Source organism: Pseudopipra pipra, chromosome 20, assembly GCF_036250125.1.
Source record: "Pseudopipra pipra isolate bDixPip1 chromosome 20, bDixPip1.hap1, whole genome shotgun sequence".
Classification (NCBI taxonomy): domain Eukaryota; kingdom Metazoa; phylum Chordata; class Aves; order Passeriformes; family Pipridae; genus Pseudopipra; species Pseudopipra pipra.
Window position 1 is genome coordinate 2933529 of NC_087568.1, and position 22021 is coordinate 2955549.

Genomic DNA, 22021 nt, shown 5'->3' on the forward strand with positions numbered 1-22021 from the left:
ACTAGATTATAACTCTCCCGATTGATCTGATATGTAAAGAATAAAGGGCCCTCTTAAGCCAGCTGTCTGCACTGGAAGAACTCAAGTGGCTGCGCAGGCAGGGTCAGACCCTCATTAATTCCTGGCTGCTCGGGACCCTGCTCATGCGAAGCGTGAAACTTGTACCACAGTGCTGGAGGGAGTCCATTAGTCATGACAAATCCAATCTGACTTCTGCCCAGAGCTTTCCCAGTCAGCTGCCTGTGCTGCTGGTGCCTTTTCACAAGTGCATCATCATCAGAGCCACCATGCCCTGTCCCTCCTGCTCCCTTTTTGTGATGCATCTTCATTTCTTTTCTCCAGAAATTGAAGTGCTCGGTGTGTGAGGAGGAGGGGGAGCCCTTTGTTGCTTCACACACTGAAGGTATGCTGCAGCCAGCAGATGTGTGTCCCAAGTGAAGCCACACGTGGGGGTCCTGGGCAGAGGAGGTGAGGGGGGTTCTCCTTCCTCAGACAGCCACTGTCTTCTTGAAAACCTTTTGCACACCAACCCTCCAAACTATAGCCTCTCTCCTGCACTGAGGCTGATAAACAGGGAGCACCTGGAAGATGAAGGCTGACTTAAAAACCCAAGAGTTGTGTGTGTTTTCTCCCAGAACAGGACCACTTAGAGATGCTCTGATATCTCAAGTGGGTATGTGGGCTGTGGCTCCAGATAAAATTCATTTCCTACTGCATGTTGGTGCAGCTGTGTTGTCCCGATGCTGTGGGTTACTTGATGCGGTTCAGATGTCAGTTGGGAAAGCCCAACCCTTCTTAACACATCAGCACCCTGGGCACGACCCCAGGAGGCTTCAGAGGTGTCTGTGAGCATCTGAATGGCATCTGTGGGGTGAGGGACCACCAGCATTTGCCTGGCCTGTGCCATGCTGTGATGCCACAGCCCATGTTTTCCAGGGAGAGGAATGTTGAGCTGCTGGCATTAAGCCAGCTCGTGTTTGGATGCCGTCCCTCTCTGAGCACAGTGGCCTGTGTGTCCGCACATGGTGTCCAGAGCTGCTCGTCCCACCTGTGCATCTCAGTCTCCTCCAAGGCCAACTGAGCCCTGTGCCTGTTCCAAGGAATGTCCCCCTGGCCAAGCCTGACTTTGGAAGCCAAATGCTCAGGGTGAAAGCCGAAAGCCGTGTCCTGGCTCTCACAGCAGCAAGAGTGCTTTGCCTCAGGGTGTGGTGTGGAGGGGCTGGGGGTTGCCAGGGGCTGTCTGTGGCCACCAGTGAGGGAGGAATGCCCTGGGTTGTGTCTCCCAGTGCACTCTGTGATGATGAATAACTCCGTAACCAGCTAATCCGGGGATCTGTTTGCTCAGCCTCCTTCTCTGAGCTCCTTTTCCTCCTTGGCTGGGAAGTGCCCACAGTTGGCACATGACAGAAATCCCAATGAGAATCCCTTCCAGAGCCACTGGGCTGGCAGAGCCACAGGGCTCCGGGCCACAGCCACCACCCTTTGCCTTTAACCCTGGCACTGCTGGCAGCAAAGCCCTTGGGCTCCCCCTCTTCCATCCCATGGTTCAGGTGCAGGGCCTTCCCTGTCCCCAGCCCAAGGGGATGGTGGTGAATGGAGGTGGGACCCCCTCAACCCACGAGCTCTGTGGGGGCTGCACACCCTGCCCAAAGCGTCCAGCGAGCCCCAGCAGCCCCAGCTTTTGACCTCTGCTAATTCCGTGGTGCTTAATTACAAGTAGCAGGGATTTGGAGAGGAAGCAGAGGGGGCGAGCACAGGACAGATTGGAGGGAAGATTGTGCTGGGGGTGGCAGGGCTGTCAAGCCAGAAACACAAGAGCTGATTAGCATTTCTAATTATAACTGCTGCGCTCAGCCCGGCAGCGCCCGGCAGGCAGCAGAGGCAGCTGACGGGCTGCACGGAGCCAGCTGTGGATGCCACGCAGGAAGCCTCAAATCCTTAAAGGATGCACAGAAAAGAGCATTAGAGCCTGGATCCATCATCGCCGGGGGTTCCGGCAGTGCCTGGGAATGCACAGCTCCCCAGGACTCATATCCCCCTGTTTTGTGGCCATAGGGCTGACCCTGATGGCACCGCTTGGAGAGGGGAGAGCGTGTGCCCCTCTTTTGGTTCTGGGTCCTGCACCCCCTGCCAAGCAGTGGCTCTGGGCCCTGCAGGCGATGGCATTGGGCTGTGCTGTCCCCAGCTGTCACCCAACCCCGACATCCCACCTGCAGGAAGGCAGGTGCTCTGGAGGGGATGTGGAGGTGGATGTCTGGGGCGTCCTTGCTCATGAGTAAGGGCTGCTCCTCACTGCTGTTAGCACTGGCTGGCTGATAATTTATTCGTTATCATTTAATCAGGCAAATATTATGGGCCAGCAAATGACCGCTCAGGGCTGCGGCTGCCCTGGGAGCTCCCATGTCCCGAGGGCACAGCGCTCTTGGGGACGTGCCCGCAGAGCCACCGCCTGGCTGGGAAGTGATCAGAGGCCAGCGTGCGGCACGCTGCGGGCTTAGCTGGGATTAGCAGGGCTTTGACCAGGAGAAACTGAAGCGACTTAATCAAGGGAGCGAGTGAAAGAATTCCCAGGGAAGAGATCATCATGGACTGCTTTCGGCATCTTCCGGATGGTGCCTGGGGGACCCCCTTCCCCACTTCCGAGCCGCACAGCTCAGCTCTGAGTGCCTGCCTGCTGCTGGGAGCCCATCCTGGCAATGCCAGGGGATTTTTGGGAAGGGGAGAGATCCCTTGCACAGGGGCAGCCCAAGCTGAGGGAGCAGGAGCATCCCTGGTGCCGGGTGCCTGAGATAGAAACAAGAGACAGGAACAGCGGGGAAAGATCTCTTTTCCCTTGCACACTGAAAATAAGATAGAATCACACCTGCAGAATTGTTATTACTCTTTTGATTGGATTAATTAATCATTCAGTGATAACTGCTTATTAGGCATTCTAACAATCAATACTAATCACTTAATTACTTGGCATATTACAGCTTGGGAAGGTCTGCTCATTCCTAATTAGATTCGCTGGACAATCCACCTCTGAGTGTTGCAGAGCCCCATGGCAGAGATCCCTGGATTTCAAGCCTCCCTCAGCTTTGGTCCAGATCTGTAATTCTCATCTCCATCCAGGGTTTCATCCCACCTGTGTGTGCCACACGTGACCCCCAAAATCAAGGCACGGGGAGCTGTGGCAGGAGGGTGAGCAGGGAGCAAGGGGTGCTGGGAAGCCCAGGCCATGGCACAGAGGGGACATCACTGCAGGCAGGACAGATCCCAACAGGCAGCTCTGTGATGAGGATGGGCAGGCAGGAGTTGGGGTGGAGGTGAGGAGCCCAGGGTGGGCAGGGCAGGAGAGCTGCTTCCACTGCTCAGCCTCCCGAGATGGCACCGAGGGTGGTGGGAGAGAAATCCCACTGAGGAACGCTCGGGTGAGCATGAAAACATCTTCAGGCTGGGAGGAAAATAAGGAATTTATTGGTGCTTGAGAAGAACTGTTGCCCTGTAGCTGTGCAGGAAAGCAGCATATCACAGCACTGAGACCCTCCTCATCCTCACAGCTGGCTCAGCTACCGGGCACCCAGCGATGCACCTTCCTGTCCCCGCTATTTTCCAACCCCACCATGAAAAATAAAAATAAATCCCAGAGGTTTTCTCTCTTACTGCATTAATTAAAACTAAAAATAAGCCGTAGAAGTTCCAGAGAACCACCCTGGATTCAGTGGGATGTTAAAACCTGCATGGGTGGGAGCTGTGAGTGGCCAAGGCGATGTTCACCGGCCCTGTTACTGCAGCAGTGCTGTGGGCAATGTCAGCTCACGTGGAGGTCTGGGCATTGCACGGGCTTCTCACAGCACAGGAGCAGTGGGATGATCTCAGGGTTAAAAGCAGACAGCAAACACACTGCAGGATTTGGGGGTTTCAGCCAGTTTTGTGTGATGCTTTTTATTTATCACCGGTATTTGGATTAGACCAGCAAAGGCTTTTGCTTGACACTGAGTAGTGAGCTTGACATACACACTGAGTGAGGATCTGGGTATGGAGTGACCAGCTTGTTTTTAAAGGTCATTTTGAGCCAAATGCAAGAGGAGGGAGCAATCTGAACCGTGAAAAGGGGACAACTTGATAATATGAAGATGTAATAGCAAGCAAAGAATTATCTTAACGATGACCCTCCAGGACCAATTTCCATCATATTTTTGTCTCCCTGTCCCCCTTGCTTGCCTGTGTACACCTGGACAACGCTGTCCCTGGCCTGTCTGTCGGTGTCTGACACAAAGCAGCCCCTGTCTTGCCCCGAGGTTTCCCTGCCGAGCCGCAATGCAAACAGGGAGGGCAGCCAGTGCTGCTGCTGGGCTTTGGGATGGAGAAGGGAAACAGCGAGGAGGCAAAGGAGCAGGGATGATGGCAGGTCTCAGCGTCGAGGGGATGCAGCCCCCGAGCCATGCTGCGGGTAACCGGGGGAGGCTCTGGCAATCTGCCACCCAAAATAGCTTTAAATAAAGCTTGGGGCTTGGGGCCGGGGCACATCAGCATCTCCATGGACCCCCTCCGACAGGGTCATTAACGGCAGCTGGGAGACCTTGCCTAGCCTGGGGTGGGATCCCCGGGTGGGTGGGACCCCTGGGCTGTGGGATGGGACCCCCAGGTGGGATGCCCGGGCGGGGTCCTCAGATGCGAGGTCGGGTTGACCCGGCGTGGGTGCGACTCCCGCGGGGCCGGTGGGGCGGGGGCTGATGCTGCGGAGCCGAGCTGAGCCGAGCCGGGCAGCAGCCCCCCGCCTCCCCGGGCTGCGGGAGCTGCGTGCACCGCCCCCCCATCCCGCACCGCCCCGCGCCGGGCGGAGCCGCCGAGCCCCGCGGGCCGGGCCGGGCGCTGCGGCGGAGCGAGCGGGCGGCGCGGCTGGGCCCCCCATCCCCGGCCCCCCCCGGGCCCCTCCGGCCCCGGCGGCGAGGCGGGGGCCGCGGCCGCGCCGGCCATGCCCCCCGGAGCCTGAGGCCCGCGGCCGCGGGGCGCCCGCAGCATGCGGAGGATCCGGCGGCTGGTGCATCTGGTGCTGTTCTGCCCCTTCTCCAAGGGCCTGCAGGTACTCGGGATAGGGGGGATGCGCCGGGATGGAGGATGCGGGCTCGGGGGTGCGCCGGGCCGGGGAGATGCGCCGGGATGGGGGGATGCGCTGGGATGGGGGATGCCCGTCTCCGCATCCTGGCACCGGCCGTGCACAAAGGGACGCTCCGCCGCGGTCCCACCGCCGCCGGTGCGGGGAGATGGGGAGCCGGGAACCGGCACCGGGGAGGTTCTGGACCGGCACTGGGAGGGTCGGGACCGGCACCGGTGGCCGCAGCTCGTTGCATAACCCGCGCCGCGCTCCGCCGTGCCGGAGCCTGGGAGGATCAGGGCAGCCCATCCGGCAGCCCGCAGCGGTGGGTGAAGCTGCCGATGCAGCACGGCAGGGGTGGCTCCTTCCTTCTCTTCCTTTCTTTCTTTATTTCTACCCCTCTTCCCATCCCCGCGCTGCCGGGGGGGCTGGAGACCCGCCTCAGAGCTCCAGGGACTGGAGATGCTGAGGACCAGGGATGTCAGGGATGCTGGTGTGGGTGTTTTCTCTGCAGCTGTGGGATGAGAAACCCCGACTCTGGCAAAAGTCCTGGACCAGAGAGGTTATTCCTGAGGGCACGTGGGGGACACAGGAGGTGGTTCCCATTGGGCAGAGGGTGCTGGCAGGAGGTGGGTGCAGAGCTGGGAGTGCTGTGAAACAACCCCCGTGTGCCCAGGGTGCTGCAGGGGAGACACAGGGATGGAGCAGGATTTTGTGATGCTGCATCCATTTTACCTTTGAAGTCAGCTCCTGCCCAAAGTCACTTCCAGGTTCCTCCAGAGTCATCCTAAAACTAAACACATCAACTCTCACAATCAAAAGGTAACACCCTTTGGTGCAGGGCAGGCAGTGGGCAGGGAAGCTCCTGTGCCTTGAGACTGAGGCCCTGGAGGAGCCCTCGGCACCACCTTGGATTCCAAAATCCACCCAAAGCCCAGTGGTATCTCTTGTTGAAATGCATCCCCCACATATTTTTCCAGCATTTAGGGGATGATGAAGCCAATGCTCCCCATGATGTGCTCAGACCAGAGTCCTGATCCCCCTCCTGCCCCAGGAACATGATGAATTCCAAGTCTGAAATAAGCAAAAAGGGACATTCTGGCCTTTCCAGGGTTTTGCTTTTCCAAGACATGTCTCTAGTAGGAGATCCATGGGAAGAACCCCTTTGCTGAGGGCAGGAGGCCTGATGGGTCATGTACCCACCCTTGGGCAGTTCGGGGGGGGCTGCTGTGCTGGGGAGGCTCTCGGGGGTCACAGAGGTGTGTGTCTGATTTCAGGGCCGTGAGCTGGTTCTCAGCTCACAGGAGCAGCCACCCATCCTTTGTCTTTGCCAAGTCCTGGCCGTGGTTGGGTACTCTTTAATTAAATTTCACATTAATTAGCGGTGCCATTGCTTGACAGGCAAACCAGGCACCCTTGCCCGCTTCTCACTCTGGGGTTTCCAATTAACATGAGAAATGCCATGGTCTCAAGGCAGACCTGCCTGCTCTCACCTTTGCCTGCTCATTCCTGGGACTCCCAGGGCTGGGGTGAGCCAGTGGCTGCAGCCAGGAAGGCAGGAGGCCCCATCACCCTGACAGAGCCCCTGCAGAACCTGCAGAGGGGTGGGGAGGAGGTGTTTCGGAAGTGGGAGTGGGTTTGGGCTATGAGACCCAAGCAAGGATCCCTGGCAGGTTGTAACGGCGCTGCACCCACTCAGATCCAGCCCTATCCCAGCAGCAGGTTGTGCTCTCACCAGCACAAGGAGGGAGGAGGCTTTGGAGGTGGCCACTGGCTCTCTACAGAATTACCTGTAGAAACCAGAGGGAATGAGGTGTTTGATGCAAGGATTCATTCCCTGCCCTTCAGAAGTGCCAGGGATCTGCACCATGTGACACGAGGCAGGTGAGAAGCTTCTGTTGTGGGAGGCCAGATGGCAGCAGAGCTGCTCGTGCAGGGTCAGGGGGAAGAAACAAAGCCAAGAAAACAAAATCCCGTTGTGAGCCTCGAGTTGTTTGCACAGAGCATTGCCCATGTGCTGCCAGGTCCCTCACTTGCCTGTTTCCATGCAGGAGCTGGTGGTGGCAGCCACCTGTGCCTGTGGGGCTTTGCAAGGGGGGTTCTGCTGAGAAGGGTCTCCCCAAACAGGAGCAGAGCCTCTCACAGCCCTGACGGGGGAAGGGCAGGAGAGCGGGTGTTCATGGCTGCAGCTCCCAGGGATGCACAGCATCCAGCTCGTGCAGCCCAGTGCTGTAATCTCCCTGCTTTTAGGGAATTTTAAGTGACCTACTTGAAGCAGGAGTTGCATAATAGGCTGATGAATATATATAAAAAAGGCTGAAGGTTTTGCCAACGCTCAGGTCAGTTTGTACAGCAGAAGTTGTCCTTGTCCGGCCGCTGCTGCCCTGGGCAGAGCCCTGCCCTTCACCAGCCTTTCCTTTCCCTTCCAGGGTCGCCTCCCGGGCATCAAGGTGAAGTACCTGCTGGTGGTGTGGCTGGGCATCTTCGTGGGCAGCTGGGTGGCCTACATGCACTACTCGTCCTACTCCGAGCTCTGCCGCGGCCACGTCTGCCGGATGATAATCGTGAGTGGGCCAGTTTGGGGTGCTGGGGTGAGCAGGGCCGTGGGAGCCCCATTCCCTGCCTCCCAAGCCCCAAAGCTGGGCCAGGGAGCCCTCCTGGCAGCTGCTTCCCTGGTGCCATCCCCGGGGGTGGGAGAGGTGACCTTCCCCTACCAGGGAGAGGGAGAAACAGGGTAATGAGATGTCGGAGGGAAGCAGCCAGGGCAGGCCAGGCAGACGTGGGCAGATTAATGCCTGTGGAGATGAAGCTGGAACATCAGTGAGCAGAGAGCAGGATCTGTGGGCAGGGACAGCATCGTGCCACCCTGGGCTCCACAGAGCTGGAGAAAAAAGGGGAGCAGGCAGTCCGTGGGTACCTCTCTGTAGTTGCTGATGTGCCCTAAGGAAAGCACCAGAGCAGACACCTCGTGGCAGCTTGGCTTGGTGTGTTTTTCCCCTGCCTGAGGCTTGCAGTGGGGTGCAGTCTGTCCCCCACAGATCCCAGCGGGATGCCCCCGGGATCGCTTTGTGTGGCCCAGTGGCAGGGGAGCAGGTCACCTGCCCAGCCCAGGGGAGGAGGGGGATGCCAGGCTCTGTCAGAACATGCCTCGTTGGTCAATCCCCCAGCAGAGGAGGGAGACAGGAATTGCCATAACAACAGCGACGAGATCGTTTAATTTGATTTTCTGCCTGACTCCGACCACGGGGTCTTGGGCGCTAATTCCTGCTCTGAGCTCGGGGTTCCAGACACTCTGTCTGGCCATGTCTCCTGTGAGCAGGTCCAAGGGTTAATTCCCATCCACATCAGAAAAAAAAAAGGAGGAAAAGATGCAATGAATGTCTGCAGCTCCTGCTTTCAGCCCCGAGGCTGCTGTGCCCTCGCTGAGGAGCTGCAGCGCTGCAGCCTCTCCTGCCCAGGGATGTCTCCAGCTCCCAGCCCAGAGGATCAGAGCCACCGTCTGTCCCTGTCCCTGCCACCCCCTGGACCAGGGCCAGCCCATCTCACAGCAGGGGCTGCTGCTCTGCTGAGCAGCCTCAGCCTCTGCATCCTCATTCTCCTCAAATCCATGCTGTCCTCTCCTCCAGCCCTGGAAGCTCTCCCAAACTCCTGGATTTACATCCAGGAGCAAATCTCCTGTGGTCCCTCCAGCAGCACAGGGGGTCCCTGCCAGCCCAGCCCCACTGTGCCCAAGGAACTGAGCCATCCCCAAGGGCCAGACCCTTCTCTGGGTCTTAGAGCAGAGGAGATTTTGGGCTGGGACATCTTTGGAAAATGGAATAGGAAGTTTGGGGGTGCTGGAAGAGGCTGGACTCTGAGCAACTGGCACTACATCTCCCTGATCAGGGTCTGAGCACAAGGTGCTCCTCTCCCTCCCAGCCCCCTGAAGTGGCCGAAATGGCCACCAAGGTGCAGACATCACCCAAACCCACCTGCACACTGTGCTGGCATGGCATGGGCGTCTGAGGGGGGTCACACACCCCCAGCTTGTGTCCTTGGGGTGCTCCATGAGCTGCGGGAATAAGCTTGGATCTATCAGACTTCTTTGGATGAATGTGAAGCTGCCCCTGCTGAGCTCCTTTCTCTCCTTCCCCTCCCCAGTGTGACCAGTACAAGAAAGGAATCATTTCTGGCTCCACGTGCAAGGATCTGTGTGAGGAACGTGGCCTCCTCTTCCAGCACTGCCTCTCCTCCTCTCCCACCCAGCAGGTAGGTCTCTGCCTCCTCCACCACATGTCACGGGATGGGTACAGGCATAAAACCCGGGAGATCTCCTCCTCACCCCATCCCTGTTCCCGTCCTCAACCAAACCAGAACCCAGCTCTGGGGGTTTTTTTGCACTTGCTGTTCTCCTCCCACCTCACCCTGTCCCCTCCCCTGTGCTGCAGGTTTACAGCGGGCTCTGGAGGGACAGGGAGGTGATCATCAAATGTGGCATTGGAGAAGCCCTGAGGGCAGACAGCCGCCCGGACTCTGTGCCCAGGAGGGACGTGGTGCTCTTCGACAAACCCACACGGGGGACGTCCATGGATGAGTTCAAAGAAATGCTTCTCAACTTCCTCAAGGTCAGTGCAAGGGTCTTGTGGGATCCCACAGGCCCAGGATGCCACCTTCAAGTTGGGAAGACTAATTGTGTCTTTCCTTTCCCTCGAACAAGATCTCCCCTGGCCCACACTCCTCCACCCACTGCTGGGTGCTGGGCTGGGTGCTCCCTGCCACGTACTGGATTAGTGGAGAAAAACCTCCATTTTCTCCCAGGAACTCTTATTGGTGATATTTGAGTAGCAGCAGCCCTGGAGGCCTCTGTGCCTTGGCTCTGGGTGGCATCTGTGCTGGGCAGAGCTGATTCACAAGCCCATGGTGGCCCCTGTGTGGGGCTTCTGGGTCAGCAGTGGTGCCTGGCCTTTGCTCCCAAAACCATGCTCCTGTCTGGAGCCCTGAGGCTGGTAACATTCTGCTGGAGCTGAATCTGTCCACACAATATTGTGGCATCAGATCTTCTGGAGTGTGGCGCTGTTTCCTCCTCTCCCCAGCTCAGGTCTTCGCACTCCCAGTTTGGGTTTTGACACCTGAACACAGGGAGCTCTGGGGGTCTGATGCCACCTCTTGTCCCATTTGCAGTCCAAGCTGGGAGATCAGCCATCCCTCCCAGCCCTGGTGAGCCGGGTCATCGCCATGGCTGACGTGAACCGTGACGGGAAAGTGTCTCTGGCCGAGGCCAAATCCATCTGGGCGCTGCTGCAGCTCAATGAGTTTCTTCTCATGTTCTCCCTGCACGAGAAGGAGCACACTGCCAAGCTGCTGGGGCACTGTGGGGACCTCTACGTCACCGAGAAGATCCCCCACACCTCCCTCTACGGGCTGGATGTCCCCCCCTTCCTCCAGTCGCTGCTGCCTTCCGTCGCCCACCAGCTCCTCCACCAGTGGTTCGCGCCGGCCTGGCCCCGGCGCGCCAAGATCGCCATCGGCCTCCTGGAGTTCGTGGAGGAGATTTTCCACGGCACCTACGGGAGCTTCTACATCTGCGAGACGGGCTTCAGGAACGTGGGCTACAACGACAAGTTCGACTTCAAGATGGTCGACCTGAGGAAGGTGGCGACGGAGGCGACAGTCAGGGGGTTCCTCAAGGGGCGTCACTGTGAGCAGAACGTGGACTGCACCTACGGGCGGGACTGCACGGCGGCCTGCGACAAGCTGCTGAAGCAGTGCAAGGGCGACATGGTGCAGCCCAACCTGGCCAAGGTGTGCGGGTTGCTGCAGGACTATTTGCTGTACGGGGCGCCGCTGGAGCTGAAGGATGAGCTGCAGAAGCAGCTCCGAACTTGCATGACCCTCAGCGGCCTGGCCAGCCAGATGGAGGTGCACCACTCCCTCGTGCTCAACAACCTCAAGACCTTGCTCTGGAAGAAGATTTCCAACACCAAATATTCCTAACGGGGGAAGCATGGCCCTGGAGTTTAGGATCTGCCACCTCGGAGTCAAGTCTAAGGGCTGAAGGCCTGTTTCTCCATCTTCCCCACAGGTAAAATACACCCTGCACAGGGAGTTCAGCAGAGCTGCAGCCCCTTCTCCATGGAAAACCAAGCTTCATGACTTCCACCACCCAGCAGGATCATGGATCAGTCAGCAGGAGTGTCTGCAGAGCTGGGACACCAGGCTGGACAGGCTTGGGGGAGGAAGATGACATGGAAAGGGATAAGGAAGCGGAGCCCAGCTGGATGCATCTGAGCGTTTCTTGATTAACAGGAAAGCAGAGCAGAGTGATGGGAATGAATCATTCATGCTGTACTTGTCACATCTTCTTTTGATGAACGTCTCTGATGTAAATAAACAGCTTTTACGTGAATCACACCAGTACATCAATAGTGAAACAGCAGCCTGTTAAGTACCAGCTTGTTTGTGATCTAAAAAGGAGGAAAAGGTAGATTTCCTGATTCAAAAGTCTCTCCTTAAGTGTCTGAGTCATCTGCCATCAGATCCAGCTGTAACATAGGAAGCAGATAAGCAGTCTGTTCCACAGTGTTGAATCCTGGCAATTCTTTGGTTCCATTTTTAAGTGCCTGACCCTGACAGTGATGCCATGGCTTGTGTGAGGCTCCCACTCGGCTGCTCCCACCCCAAGTCCAAAATTGGCAGCACAGGCCATTCCCTCACCTGTTGGCTTTGGAAGCTCTAAGGCCAAGGAGAGCTTAAAGGCAAAGGGCTAAACATGAACAGTTCTGACCTGTTAATGTGCTCCATGTGTCCCTTCCCACCACACTCAGAGCAGGGATAAACCAACCTCTCGGTTTAATTCTCCTAAAACTAAGCTGGGCTTGCCCTGCAGAGGTTGAAGGTTAATACCAGAATAATCCAGTGCTTCTCTTGTTATTAAAGTGAATTTCCAGGCAAGCTTTCAGCAGGTCTCAAGACATTTGTTTGGCTGTGTATGTACTACCAGGGCTCTAAGTATAGTCGTTTCCTTTAAATGCCCAATTATAGCAATCTTAAAACTGTGGGTAGGGAAGAAGAGCTTTTATAAACTCCCCAAGGCTGCTCTGTTCCCAGCACAGCCATATTCCTGCTGCTGGGGTGCACGGTGGTTCTCCTGCCAACAATTCCTGAGTGGAGTGTGCAGCTGATGTACAATCCCAATTAAAACTACACCTGACAGTATCACCTGGGAATGTGATCAGCAGAGCTGTGGCTACATTTAGGAGCCCTCTGAGGAGAAAGACCAGGATTTCCTTGTGTTAGTTCTTTCGGATCCTCATCACCTCGCACTGGTGTTTATGGAGTCAGCAGGGCCCTGTATCCAGCACAGACCTCCCTCCCTGCTGAGGAGTGGCCTCTGCAGAGCAATTTATCCCTGGATAGGCTGAGCACTCCCGAAGTTTCTGTGTTTGGAGGGTGACAAGTCCTCAGCCCCTTGAGTCACCTGGCTCAGGTACAGACACCGCCAAGGTGAGCAGGGCCCCCTGTAAGGTGTGGGTTCACCTGCACAGGAGGGAGCACGTGGGCAGGGCTGGGATTCAGTCATGAATCTCCACACAGCCACTGCAGCTCATCCATTGTCCTGCATCCCCATGGCAACCAGCTCCACTGGCAAATTAATTTGCTTCTGCTATTAGCAAAGGAATCCAACACCCACCCATGGCAATGCCCTCCTCAGGTCATCAGAGAAGCCATTTCTCACCTTCCCCTCTTAGTTACTGGTAAATTTTGTCCACATATTCCCACTAAATCCCTGCTGCTCCTTTCCCCCAAAGCAGTGTTAAAGCAGCAGGCAAGCACCTGGAAAAGGGGTTTTCCCCTCAATATCAGAATTTTTAAGTAATTATGGTGAAGATCCAGGAGAGGCAGCTCCTGTACCTGACAAATTTATTGAAATAAACACTTCTGACAACAACTTGTCCCATCACCATCACTGATCCACAGATCCCACAGCACTGGATACTCCCAGGGATCACTGATGACTCAAAAACCCCAAAAGCACAGTTTTGCTCATCCCTAAAAAGCACAAAGTCTTTCTTTGCAGTGCTCATGGTTTACAAGCTACACAGGAACATAGGAGAGAATGAGTAAAGGCAAAGCTATTTTGCAGTCAAACCTCCTCCAGATTTCCCACAGAGGCTGGAATAAAAAGCCAGAACACAAACACTGATAATCTGATCTCACTGGATGCTGCTGCTTCTGCAGCAGAGATTTGTGCCCAAGGGGATGGAGGTAAGAAATACCTTTAATTCCAGGAAGTACAAAACCATCCCAGCTCCCAGATCTACAAACAGAAGTCTTAAATCCCAGAATGGTTAAAAAAATATTGTTACTTGGGGTGCTACAACTACACGAGCCCCATTCAGACTTATGGTAGGTGGCATCTTTATTTAGTCCTTGTTTTAAAAATCCTTCTTAGCCATGTAGAGAAAACACAGATGATCAGCTTTTGAGGAATCCATGAATCTTCACATGCAGACACTGCCAATCACTTCTTTTGCTGTTGCCACTTTTGTTAGGAATTCTGAAACTCAGGCCATGACCTGCAAATAAAGAGAGGGTCCAGGATGTCAGACAAATTCTAATATGGCCAGGAAAAGGGAGAAATAATGTCAATACTAAGGAGCTAATTAACTCCTGCCATCCAGACTTTGCTGCCCTTGTTTGTGTTGGAATTGCCCAAAGATTTTTTACATCCCAGATGTGAAATAAAAAAGCTTCATAAAATGAACCCAAATGTTAGGGCAGTCATCAGAAGGGCTCAGTTATGAGGGTTCAGAAGGTTACTTTTAGAAAAGGATTTCCTTCAGTCCAGAACCACAGGAACACCTCAAATCCTATTGCCTGGATTCCCTGCCTGGACATGTGTGGCTCAGGACCCACAGCAGAGACAGAAGCAGATGGCACCAATTTAGGAGAAATTCTTTGCCATTCCAACAGAAAGCTTTTGGAAAAATATCTGTCTGGGCAGACAGTGCACTTGGGTGAGTTTAGGCAAGGGCTAATCGAAGGGAAGGATAGCTGGAGCCTGCTCTGGGTTATTCCTTCACTCCCTAAAAATCCAAGCCGAGTTTGCCAACCTCAGGGCAGAGCCAAACTATTAATAGTGCAGGGAAAGAAAAGCTGGGCTTATTCCAGTGTTCAAAGCCATGACAGAAACCAGTCATAGATGATGAAGGGCTAAGTTATGTGCTGAGACATTTTTAATTTCTCCCAAATCATCTTAATACAAAACATTTCCACAGTGGAGAGCCAGGTATTCTTTCAGTAAAGCCAAATTCTTGGCCCAGGAATGCTGCTGAGGCTGGGGAAGGCAGTTCACAGCAAATCCTACCAGGAAAACGTTCATAGTTATCCTGTGCCTCACACAGGGAAGTTCTGGAGACACTTATTAGCACTCACGGCCCATCCAGGACCCCTGATGGGAGTAAAGCCTGATGAAAAACCCCAAACATGTATTTTAGGGTTGAAAGAAGCCAGGAAATTTAAATAGAAGAGTCACATCCCATCTCCCCCCAACCTGATTAGCATTCTTTTCCAAAGCCACTGCTGGAGGCAGTGACTTTTCCCAATTAAAGGGCTCACTTTGCAGCCAGCACAACCTGCAGGCTCTGCAGCACCTCTGGCCCTCCTTAATGCCCATTTAATGAGGTTTCCCCCCGTTTAGCTCTGCCAGAGTCTGTCAGAGCTGCAAAGCCTCAGCTGCACAATCTCTGTGTGGTCAGAACTTCTCACCCCACTCATTCCCAGAATAGGTTCATGTCACCCAAGGACAGTGACACACAGAACTATCTGCATACAGGGACACCTGTGCTCCCTCCTTGGAGATTCCTTTGCCATCATGCCAGAAAATAAATACAACAACAACAAAAAAAAACCCAACTAAAAACTCTGTGCTCAATAAATTATATTTTTGCTTCTTGTCTGATGTTTTACCAGCCAGAATGTGATGCATGGGGAGGTGAGATCTTGTCTTGGGAAACAGGGCAAAGCACTGCTGCACTTGAAATCACTCCTGAAGGATCTCAAAAGACTTCCAAGTTTCAGCATTAAATTTTTCCCTGGATTACCCAAATCAGTATTTTTATTTCTTTCTCCATTACCTCTCTAAGAGATCATCTCCTTATTTTGCACATCTGTGACATGAACATGACTGCAGCAGTTTTGTGTCAGCAGCACCAGAGCCTGTTTTGAGAATCTTCAGGCACATAAAAAGTTTAAGCTCTTGGCCTGACAGAGCTGTCCCTGAAAGGAGGCACTTTGGGAGCTGAGAAAGGCAGTTCAAGGAACTGAAATAAGTGTCAATCAGAGGTGTTAAACACTGCTTACAAAAATGCCTGCATTAGCAGAACCTGAAAGTGTTTCACCCAAAATAGGGGTTTGTCAGCAAAAAAAGATGAAAAAATACTGAATTTTAAGGCTTTTTTCTGCAAGAATGCTTTAGTAGCATTTTAATTTTTTTTTGTCCGTGTCCTGCAAAAAGTTCATCAGGACAAGATGTACCAACACAAGGGTTTCTTTCCACTCACTTTGGTAACACGTTGAGAAATGACCCAACACCCACCTTTGACATTTGAAGATCATTCCAGAACTCAGCCCTGCTCTCGAGAGGAACTGTGAGAAGGAAAAACATCCTCAGTTTGGGGTTTTTTTTGGTAAAGGATTGAGCTGATTTTGTGTTTCTCCCCCCAAAAAGCAAGCATGATTACAAAGCCACATTTCAGAAAATTCCTGATTGCATCTTCTGCTTTAATTTTACTCCAGGTGTAACTTTCTCCCTAAGCTAAATCCACACCCAACTCCATCTATAACCCTGCCCATGTTTTGGAAACAAAGTAAGTGTCTGTTTCCCTCATCTCTTCCACTCCCAGGGACAGTTCTTGATAGCTACACAATGCCAAACCCTGCACAGCTTGAGGTGCCCTTTCACAGGCAGCAATCAAGAATATCTCTTAAGGCCAGGAAGGAGTAAAAATAGAATTCAGGAACAGAGCTGTCACTTCTACTTGTCCTTGTAAAAATAAGGAAGGACCTTCCCCTGATGCAGTTAAAACTAACATCATTTTAACTGCTCTTAAAAGGAATTGTGCTCCACCTTTTGCTGATTCTCTGGAGAGAGAGTTAAATGTGGAAACAACATCAAGCAACTCATCTCTGATCTCTGACCTCTAATGAGATCAAAGGAGAGCAAATCTCCAAGGACTCAGGATTATTGGAATAGATAATACTACAATTTGCCAATCCTCACAAGAGCATCCAGTGACAGGACAAGGGGAAATGGCTTTAAACTGAAAGGGGGGAAGTTTAGATGAGATATTGGGAAGAAATCCTTCCCTGTGAGGGTGGGGAGGTCCTGGCACAGGTTGCCCAGAGAAGCTGTGGCTGCCCCATCCCTGGAAGTGTCCAAGGCCAGGCTGGACAGGGCTTGGAGCAATCTGGGCTAGTGGAAGGTGTCCCTGCCCATGGAGGGGGTGGAATGAGATGACCTTTGAAGTCCCTTCTAATCCAAACCATTCTGTGACTCTCTAAAGCAATAAAAGGAATCTGAATTAGCTTTTAAGACAGTGTTAGTAAAACAGCTGCTGTGCCCTGTCCACGCTTCACCATTTCAGATTTACATTAAAGGGAAAAAAAAAAAAGTCACAAACAGGAAAAGCAATAAATAAATGTCAGGTTGTTGAGCAATCCTGGGAGCTCACAGGGGTCAGAGCACCAGGGAAGGAGTCTCCTGTTCCTCTCTGCCACCGATTGACACAGACGTGGCACTGCAGCCACGCCTGCAACACGAGATGGGGCAGGGCTGTGTGAGCAACTCACACTGCTGTGGCTCACCTCGGGTCTGGGACACCTCCTGCTCTGCCAGTCACGTGGCTTTGTCTGGAAAACACGTGGAAAATACATACACAGGGTTTAGACACACTTCAAAGCCTGGTTATACAGTTACTGGTGACAGGAACTTGAAAGAAATGCATAGCAGAGGAATGTTTTTGGATAGAAACAGGGTTGGCGACTCCCAGGACATGCTCCCAGTGATGTCACCAACTCACCACATGGCTTTAGACTAATAACTCTAACTCATTCTTCTACAAGATTATGCCCACAGGATGTGTTTTTCAAGGCTATATAATCATAAAGCCACGTGCAGCTTCTCTGCAGCACATCCACTACAGGTCAAACAGAACAGCTCCCCATCGTGCTACACACAGACCTCACACTTAGGGCAACCAGAAGTGAGTTTTTCACCAGTCTCCTCGGAAGCAGCTGGTTTATTAATGATGTCAGGCTGTCAATCACTCTGAGTGCTCACGGGCTGCAGAGCAAACGAGCATAGAACACAGCCTGTCTCTCTTGCCACGTCTTGACACAAAGATGCCACAGCAGCCATCTCTGCAACGCCAGTGGCAGCTTGGGAAATAAAAAAAAAAATCCCCAAACCAAAAGCATAAAGACTGAAGAAAATGCAATTACGGGTGCGTGTCCCACTCCTGGAAGCATTTGAGGCCAGGCTGGATGAGCAACCTGGTCTAGTGGAAGGTGTCCCTGCCCGTGGCAGGGGGTTCAGTGAGATGAGCTTTAAGTTCCCTTCCAATCCAAACTATTCCATGACTTTATGGTATTTATAAGAAGATTATATCACCTCTTGGAAAGCAGTGTTACAAAGGCATTCGGTGGGCAGCATTTGTGTGAATCATCACCCTTCTCTTCTGAAGACACACCATCTCTGCCCCTTCATTTTTTGCCTGCTGATGGGCTGAAAAAAGACAAATAAAGAATGCAGTGAATACCACACGAGTGTTAGGCAAACTATGCAACCACCTTTTTTTTTGGCGAAACACACTGTTTACCTGAAAACTAGAGATTTAAAACATAATTTAAAAAAACAGAATATCTGCCGAAGCCTAATTTTAGCTACTTGAATCTTTAAAAAAATATTTTCCTGAAAACCTGAATAGGCGGCAGCCTTAGATTTTCCTCCCCTCCTCGGAGGGGGAGTATATATTAAAATATATATTAAATGCATATATTGAAATTTATATTAAATGTATATATTAAAATATATACAGCTGTATTCAGATATCTGTGTGTGTGCATGTATATATTTATACATATATATAAAATGGCCCTAGCCCATAGCTATACATGAGCTGAAGATATACCGGATTTACAGCGCACGTGGCAGCGCCTGGAGCCCCCGGAGCCCCAGAGGAACCGCGGCCCCTCCAGGATGGGTCCAGCTGAGCGGGGACCCGCCTTACCTTCACTGTCCCCTTCACGTCCCCCCGGCGGGGCCGCTCAGCGCCGGGGCCGAGGGGAAGCGGGACCGGCCCTCAGGGAGCTTCGCCACAACATGGCACGGGAAGGGCAGCGCGGCCCTGCCCGGGCGGGCCCTTCTCGGCCAGCACCGGCTTCCCGCCACCGAAGGGCCCCTCAGTTTCGCCATGACCAGGCCGGGAAGGGCCGGTCCCGCTCCCATTCCCAGTCCCACTGAGGAACCCCCGAAGACCCGCACGCTCCGCTCCGCGCCCGCAGAAAGGACGATCTAATTCCCGCCTCCCGCTTATATAGGCCGGGAACGAAGGGCCCGCGCGGTGCTTTCACGCCCGCGAGCGCCCCCTGCTGGGCGGGAGGTCTCAAAGCAGGGACCGGGGACACGGGCGAGGAACGGGGGGCCCTGCTCAGGGCTCTTCCCCACCCTGCAAGACTGCTCTAGGGCCTCCCATGGAGGCACGAGGCGTACTAGGGGATGGATATCCCTTTTCTCAGCTGCTTCGGGAGCCCCTGCTTCCCGTGGTTTGGCTCCGAGCATGTCCTGGGACAAAGCATGGACCCTCCAGCCCCATGATGCAGCAGCCGGTGGAGATCCTTCAATTCTGTGATGAACCAGCCAGTGGGGATCCTCCAACCCTGCTGGGGCCCCTCCAGCCCTGCAATGCACCAGCCACCCTGCAATGTCCCCAGCTTGGGGACATTCTTCATCCCTTTCCCTCCCATTGCCTTGACTCCCCTGGCATTGCAGACTCCCCTTCCCATTTCACCATGGAAGAAACAAAAAGGATCAGAGGGATAAACCCCTTTATTTGTTAAGAAGAGGCGCGAGATACAACTGGTTTCAGGTGAGATCATGAGCTCAGGAACAGGAAGGCCACAGGACATCGGCACTTCCTTGCAACAGGGACAAACCCAAGGAATGGGGCAAGGTCTGGCATGGCTCCATTTTCCCTGCGTGGCTCTGGAGGGAGCAATTTGAGCCGGGGACTGTGTGTGGCTGTGACCACCACGGGATCTCTGTGCACAGCAGACCTGGGGGGCCCCTTCCACAGCCAGCCCAGCCCTGCCAGAAGCCAGTGCCCGGAGTGCAGAGCCAGTCCTTTGGAACTGGAGCAGGAGACCCATCCCCAAGGGACTGAGCCCATCTCGGGGGCTCTAATTGCCCTCAGCTTTCCTCCGCAGCTCCTCGACGGCCTCGCTCTGCCGCCTCTTGTCCTTGGCGCGGATGATGGTCATCCTGAAGAGCTTGCAGTAGAGCTCCACGGCCGAGGGGCTGTCGTCATTGCCGGGGATCGGGTAGGTGATCAGGGAGGGGTTGCAGTTCGTGTCCACCACGCCCACCGTGGGGATGTTCATCTTGGCGGCGTCCCGGACGGCCACGTGCGTCTGGAAGACGTTGTTGAGGCTGCTGAGGAAGACGATGAGGTCGGGCAGGCGGACGCCGGCGCCGAACTGGATGTGGGCGTTGGTGAGGAGCCCGCCCTGCCAGTAGCGCGTGTGCGCGTACTCGCCGCAGGCCCGCGCCGTGCACTCCACCAGGTGGCAGAACTGGCGCTTGCGGCTGATGAAGAGGATGATGCCCTTGCGGTAGGCGATGTGGGCCGTGAAGTTGAGGGCCAGCTGGAGGTGCTGCATGGTCTGCTCCAGGTCGATGATGTCCTGATCTAGCCGGCAGCCGAAGATGTAGGGCTCCATGAACCTGTGGGGGCAGAGGGAGGGCGGCACAGGGGCACGGGGACAAGGTGTGCAGGCACTGAGCGCTTCTGGATGTGGGGTGGCCGCACAGGAACCTTCCTTTCCCCCAGTCCAGCTCCCGGCTGATACCAGAGGTGCTCTCTGCAGAGAGCCCTCGTGTCCAATGTCTGTTCCAGCTGGGCTTGGGGGGCTGTGGGTCTCACCCCCCTTGGTGCCCACATTGTGGGGGGTCCCTGTAATCTGCCCTGTGTGGGCAGTTCCAGGCTCAGACCAATCTAGTGCAGCCCCCAAAGCAAACATTGTTTATGGAAGCACTCCTGATGTCAACAAGCACTGGATGATGAAATAATTCCACTCACCTGTGCCGACAGCCCTTTTTGTGGCCCAGGTGCACCCGAGCATCAAAGAGATCTTTCAGGGTGAAGAGCTCCTTCACGTTGAAGAAGTCGGGGTGGTTGAGAGGCTCTGACAGCAGCTTGTCATCCGCAGCTGAGAGAAGGGAAACAATCAATCACTGCTCCCTCTGGTGTTTTGGGGGACGAGCTGGGACTGCAGAAAGGACCCCGATGCACCCACGACCACCTGCTGCAACGAGGCGATACCTGCACGGGCATCGCTCCTGGCCTCCCGGGGAGGGAAAACACTCACCGCTGGGCTGGGTCGCCACCGGGGCCGTGGCCGTGGCCGGGGCCGGTACCAGGACGGTGCTGTAGAGCCGCGGGGCCGCTGCGGGAGAGAAACACGGGGGTCACACGGGCGGGCCGGGGCGGACCAGGCGGGGCTGGGCAGCGCCCGCTCACCTGCCCGCAGGAGCCGCGGCACCGCCATGCTCCGAGGGCACCGCGGGGCAGCGGGAGCGGGAGCAGGAGGAGGATGAGGAAGGTCAGCGGCGCTTTCCGCTTCCTGCGGGGCGGGGCGGGCCCCGCGCCCTCCCCGGGGCGGAGCGCGGCGCGATCGCGTCCCGTCGCCGAGCAACGCTCAGTGCCCTGAGCCATGTCCGGCCCCGACCCCGGCCTGCCCGGCCGCTTCCGACAGCCCGCCTTCTACCGCGGCTACGGGTGAGCGGGGAGCTCGGGGCGGGCCCCCCGGAGCCCCCCGTGCCCCCACCTACCCCGTGCTCTCGCCCCGCAGGCAGCCGGCGCCGCACCCCCGGTTCCGCACCACCAACCAGACCTACGGCAGCAGGGCCCCCACGGTGCACGAGCTGCCGGTAGGTGATGGAGGGACCCCCGGGGGGGCTCGGGGTCAGCACGGCCAAGCTGTGCCCTCCGCGGCGTCCCCGGTAGCTGAAACCCAGCTTCGCATCCAAACTTTGCAGGCGCTGTCGCTGTGGGCAATCTTAAACATCTCCCTTCTTTTCTCGCCCCTCCCCAGACCTGCTTCCGCGTCATCTCGCACAAGTTTTCGGATCATCTGGGCAAGGCTGGCATGTACAGGAACAACAGCCTCAACACCTCGCTGGAGAAGAGCTACTGCACGGGCCCCGACACCTTCATCACCGCCTACGAGCACATGGACTTCCACCCCAGCTACAACCCCAGCGGGCCCTCGCACTGCAGGAACCTGAGCTAGGGAGGGACACCAGGGAGCCACCGCGGCTTCTCCCGGTGGGGAAACCACGCACAGCTGAGATGAAACCCACTAATTCACAGAACGACTGTTATTGTTAATAGCATATATTGTTATATATGTTAATTTATAAAGATTTAGTGTGGTTAAACGTCAGTTAAATAGCTCATAGGAGCCGTCTCGCTTAGTTTATAGGCAGCATATAAATCCTAGAACAACATATATCCCCTTAACCTCTTCTCTGTCACTAATGATCCTTTAAATTCTTGGCTCATGTACCACATATAATTAAAAATTAAGATTTAAACTGCTTCTCTACTATTCAATGAATAACCAATCTGCAAGTTTTCCAGAGGTATCCATTAACCTTTTGGATTGCTTGTAGAAAGTTAATGT

General features: G+C 54.7%; 3 protein-coding genes, 1 long non-coding RNA gene and 2 other non-coding genes across 7 annotated transcripts; 2 read left to right on the forward strand and 4 right to left on the reverse strand.

Annotated features, from left to right (window-relative positions):
- The first annotated feature begins 4842 nt into the window (after positions 1-4842).
- Positions 4843-11465, forward strand: DIPK1B (divergent protein kinase domain 1B). The gene is made up of 5 exons (XM_064676739.1): positions 4843-5068; positions 7510-7644; positions 9221-9328; positions 9508-9684; positions 10241-11465. The coding sequence occupies exons 1-5, from the start codon at positions 5006-5008 to the stop codon at positions 11051-11053; spliced, it is 1296 nt and encodes a 431-aa protein (XP_064532809.1). The 5' UTR covers positions 4843-5005; the 3' UTR covers positions 11054-11465.
- Positions 11466-13460: 1995 nt separating this feature from the next.
- On the reverse strand, positions 13461-17845 carry LOC135424974 (uncharacterized). Its single transcript, XR_010435442.1, has 4 exons — positions 17730-17845; positions 16925-16969; positions 15657-15706; positions 13461-13635 (listed from the first exon to the last, which is right to left on the reverse strand). It is a non-coding gene; the product is annotated as an uncharacterized LOC135424974 (long non-coding RNA).
- Positions 16758-16891, reverse strand: LOC135425245 (small nucleolar RNA SNORA17). Its single transcript, XR_010435527.1, has one exon. It is a non-coding gene; the product is annotated as a small nucleolar RNA SNORA17 (small nucleolar RNA).
- On the reverse strand, positions 17367-17496 carry LOC135425244 (small nucleolar RNA SNORA17). Its single transcript, XR_010435526.1, has one exon. It is a non-coding gene; the product is annotated as a small nucleolar RNA SNORA17 (small nucleolar RNA).
- Positions 17846-19148: 1303 nt separating the features above from the next.
- On the reverse strand, positions 19149-20987 carry MRPS2 (mitochondrial ribosomal protein S2). Of its 2 annotated transcripts, none has more exons than XM_064676744.1 (4): positions 20857-20987; positions 20705-20782; positions 20416-20539; positions 19149-20060 (listed from the first exon to the last, which is right to left on the reverse strand). In XM_064676744.1, exons 1-4 carry the CDS (start codon positions 20882-20884, stop codon positions 19517-19519), a joined length of 774 nt encoding a protein of 257 aa, XP_064532814.1. In that variant the 5' UTR covers positions 20885-20987; the 3' UTR covers positions 19149-19516. The 2 variants fall into 2 exon arrangements, with proteins under 2 accessions (XP_064532814.1, XP_064532812.1); XM_064676742.1 differs by having other exon boundaries at positions 20416-20545.
- Positions 20988-20989: 2 nt separating this feature from the next.
- Positions 20990-21932, forward strand: PIERCE1 (piercer of microtubule wall 1). Its single transcript, XM_064676745.1, has 3 exons — positions 20990-21114; positions 21188-21266; positions 21431-21932. The coding sequence occupies exons 1-3, from the start codon at positions 21050-21052 to the stop codon at positions 21626-21628; spliced, it is 342 nt and encodes a 113-aa protein (XP_064532815.1). The 5' UTR covers positions 20990-21049; the 3' UTR covers positions 21629-21932.
- Positions 21933-22021: the final 89 nt, after the last annotated feature.

Bases quoted from the DNA above. Each gene is read 5' to 3' on its own strand.
- PIERCE1 (XM_064676745.1), top strand. From the start codon at position 21,050: ATGTCCGGCCCCGACCCCGGCCTGCCCGGCCGCTTCCGACAGCCCGCC. The intron at 21,115-21,187 runs GTGAGCGGGGAG...CTCGCCCCGCAG, and splicing joins GCCTTCTACCGCGGCTACGG to GCAGCCGGCGCCGCACCCCC. The intron at 21,267-21,430 runs GTAGGTGATGGA...GCCCCTCCCCAG, and splicing joins CCACGGTGCACGAGCTGCCG to ACCTGCTTCCGCGTCATCTC.
- DIPK1B (XM_064676739.1), top strand. From the start codon at position 5,006: ATGCGGAGGATCCGGCGGCTGGTGCATCTGGTGCTGTTCTGCCCCTTC. The intron at 7,645-9,220 runs GTGAGTGGGCCA...TCCCCTCCCCAG, and splicing joins ACGTCTGCCGGATGATAATC to TGTGACCAGTACAAGAAAGG. The intron at 9,685-10,240 runs GTCAGTGCAAGG...TCCCATTTGCAG, and splicing joins TGCTTCTCAACTTCCTCAAG to TCCAAGCTGGGAGATCAGCC.
- MRPS2 (XM_064676742.1), bottom strand. From the start codon at position 20,884: ATGGCGGTGCCGCGGCTCCTGCGGGCAG. The intron at 20,783-20,856 runs GTGAGCGGGCGC...TCTCTCCCGCAG, and splicing joins GCCGCGGCTCCTGCGGGCAG to CGGCCCCGCGGCTCTACAGC. The intron at 20,061-20,415 runs GTGAGTGGAATT...CTGCCCCCACAG, and splicing joins AAAAAGGGCTGTCGGCACAG to GTTCATGGAGCCCTACATCT.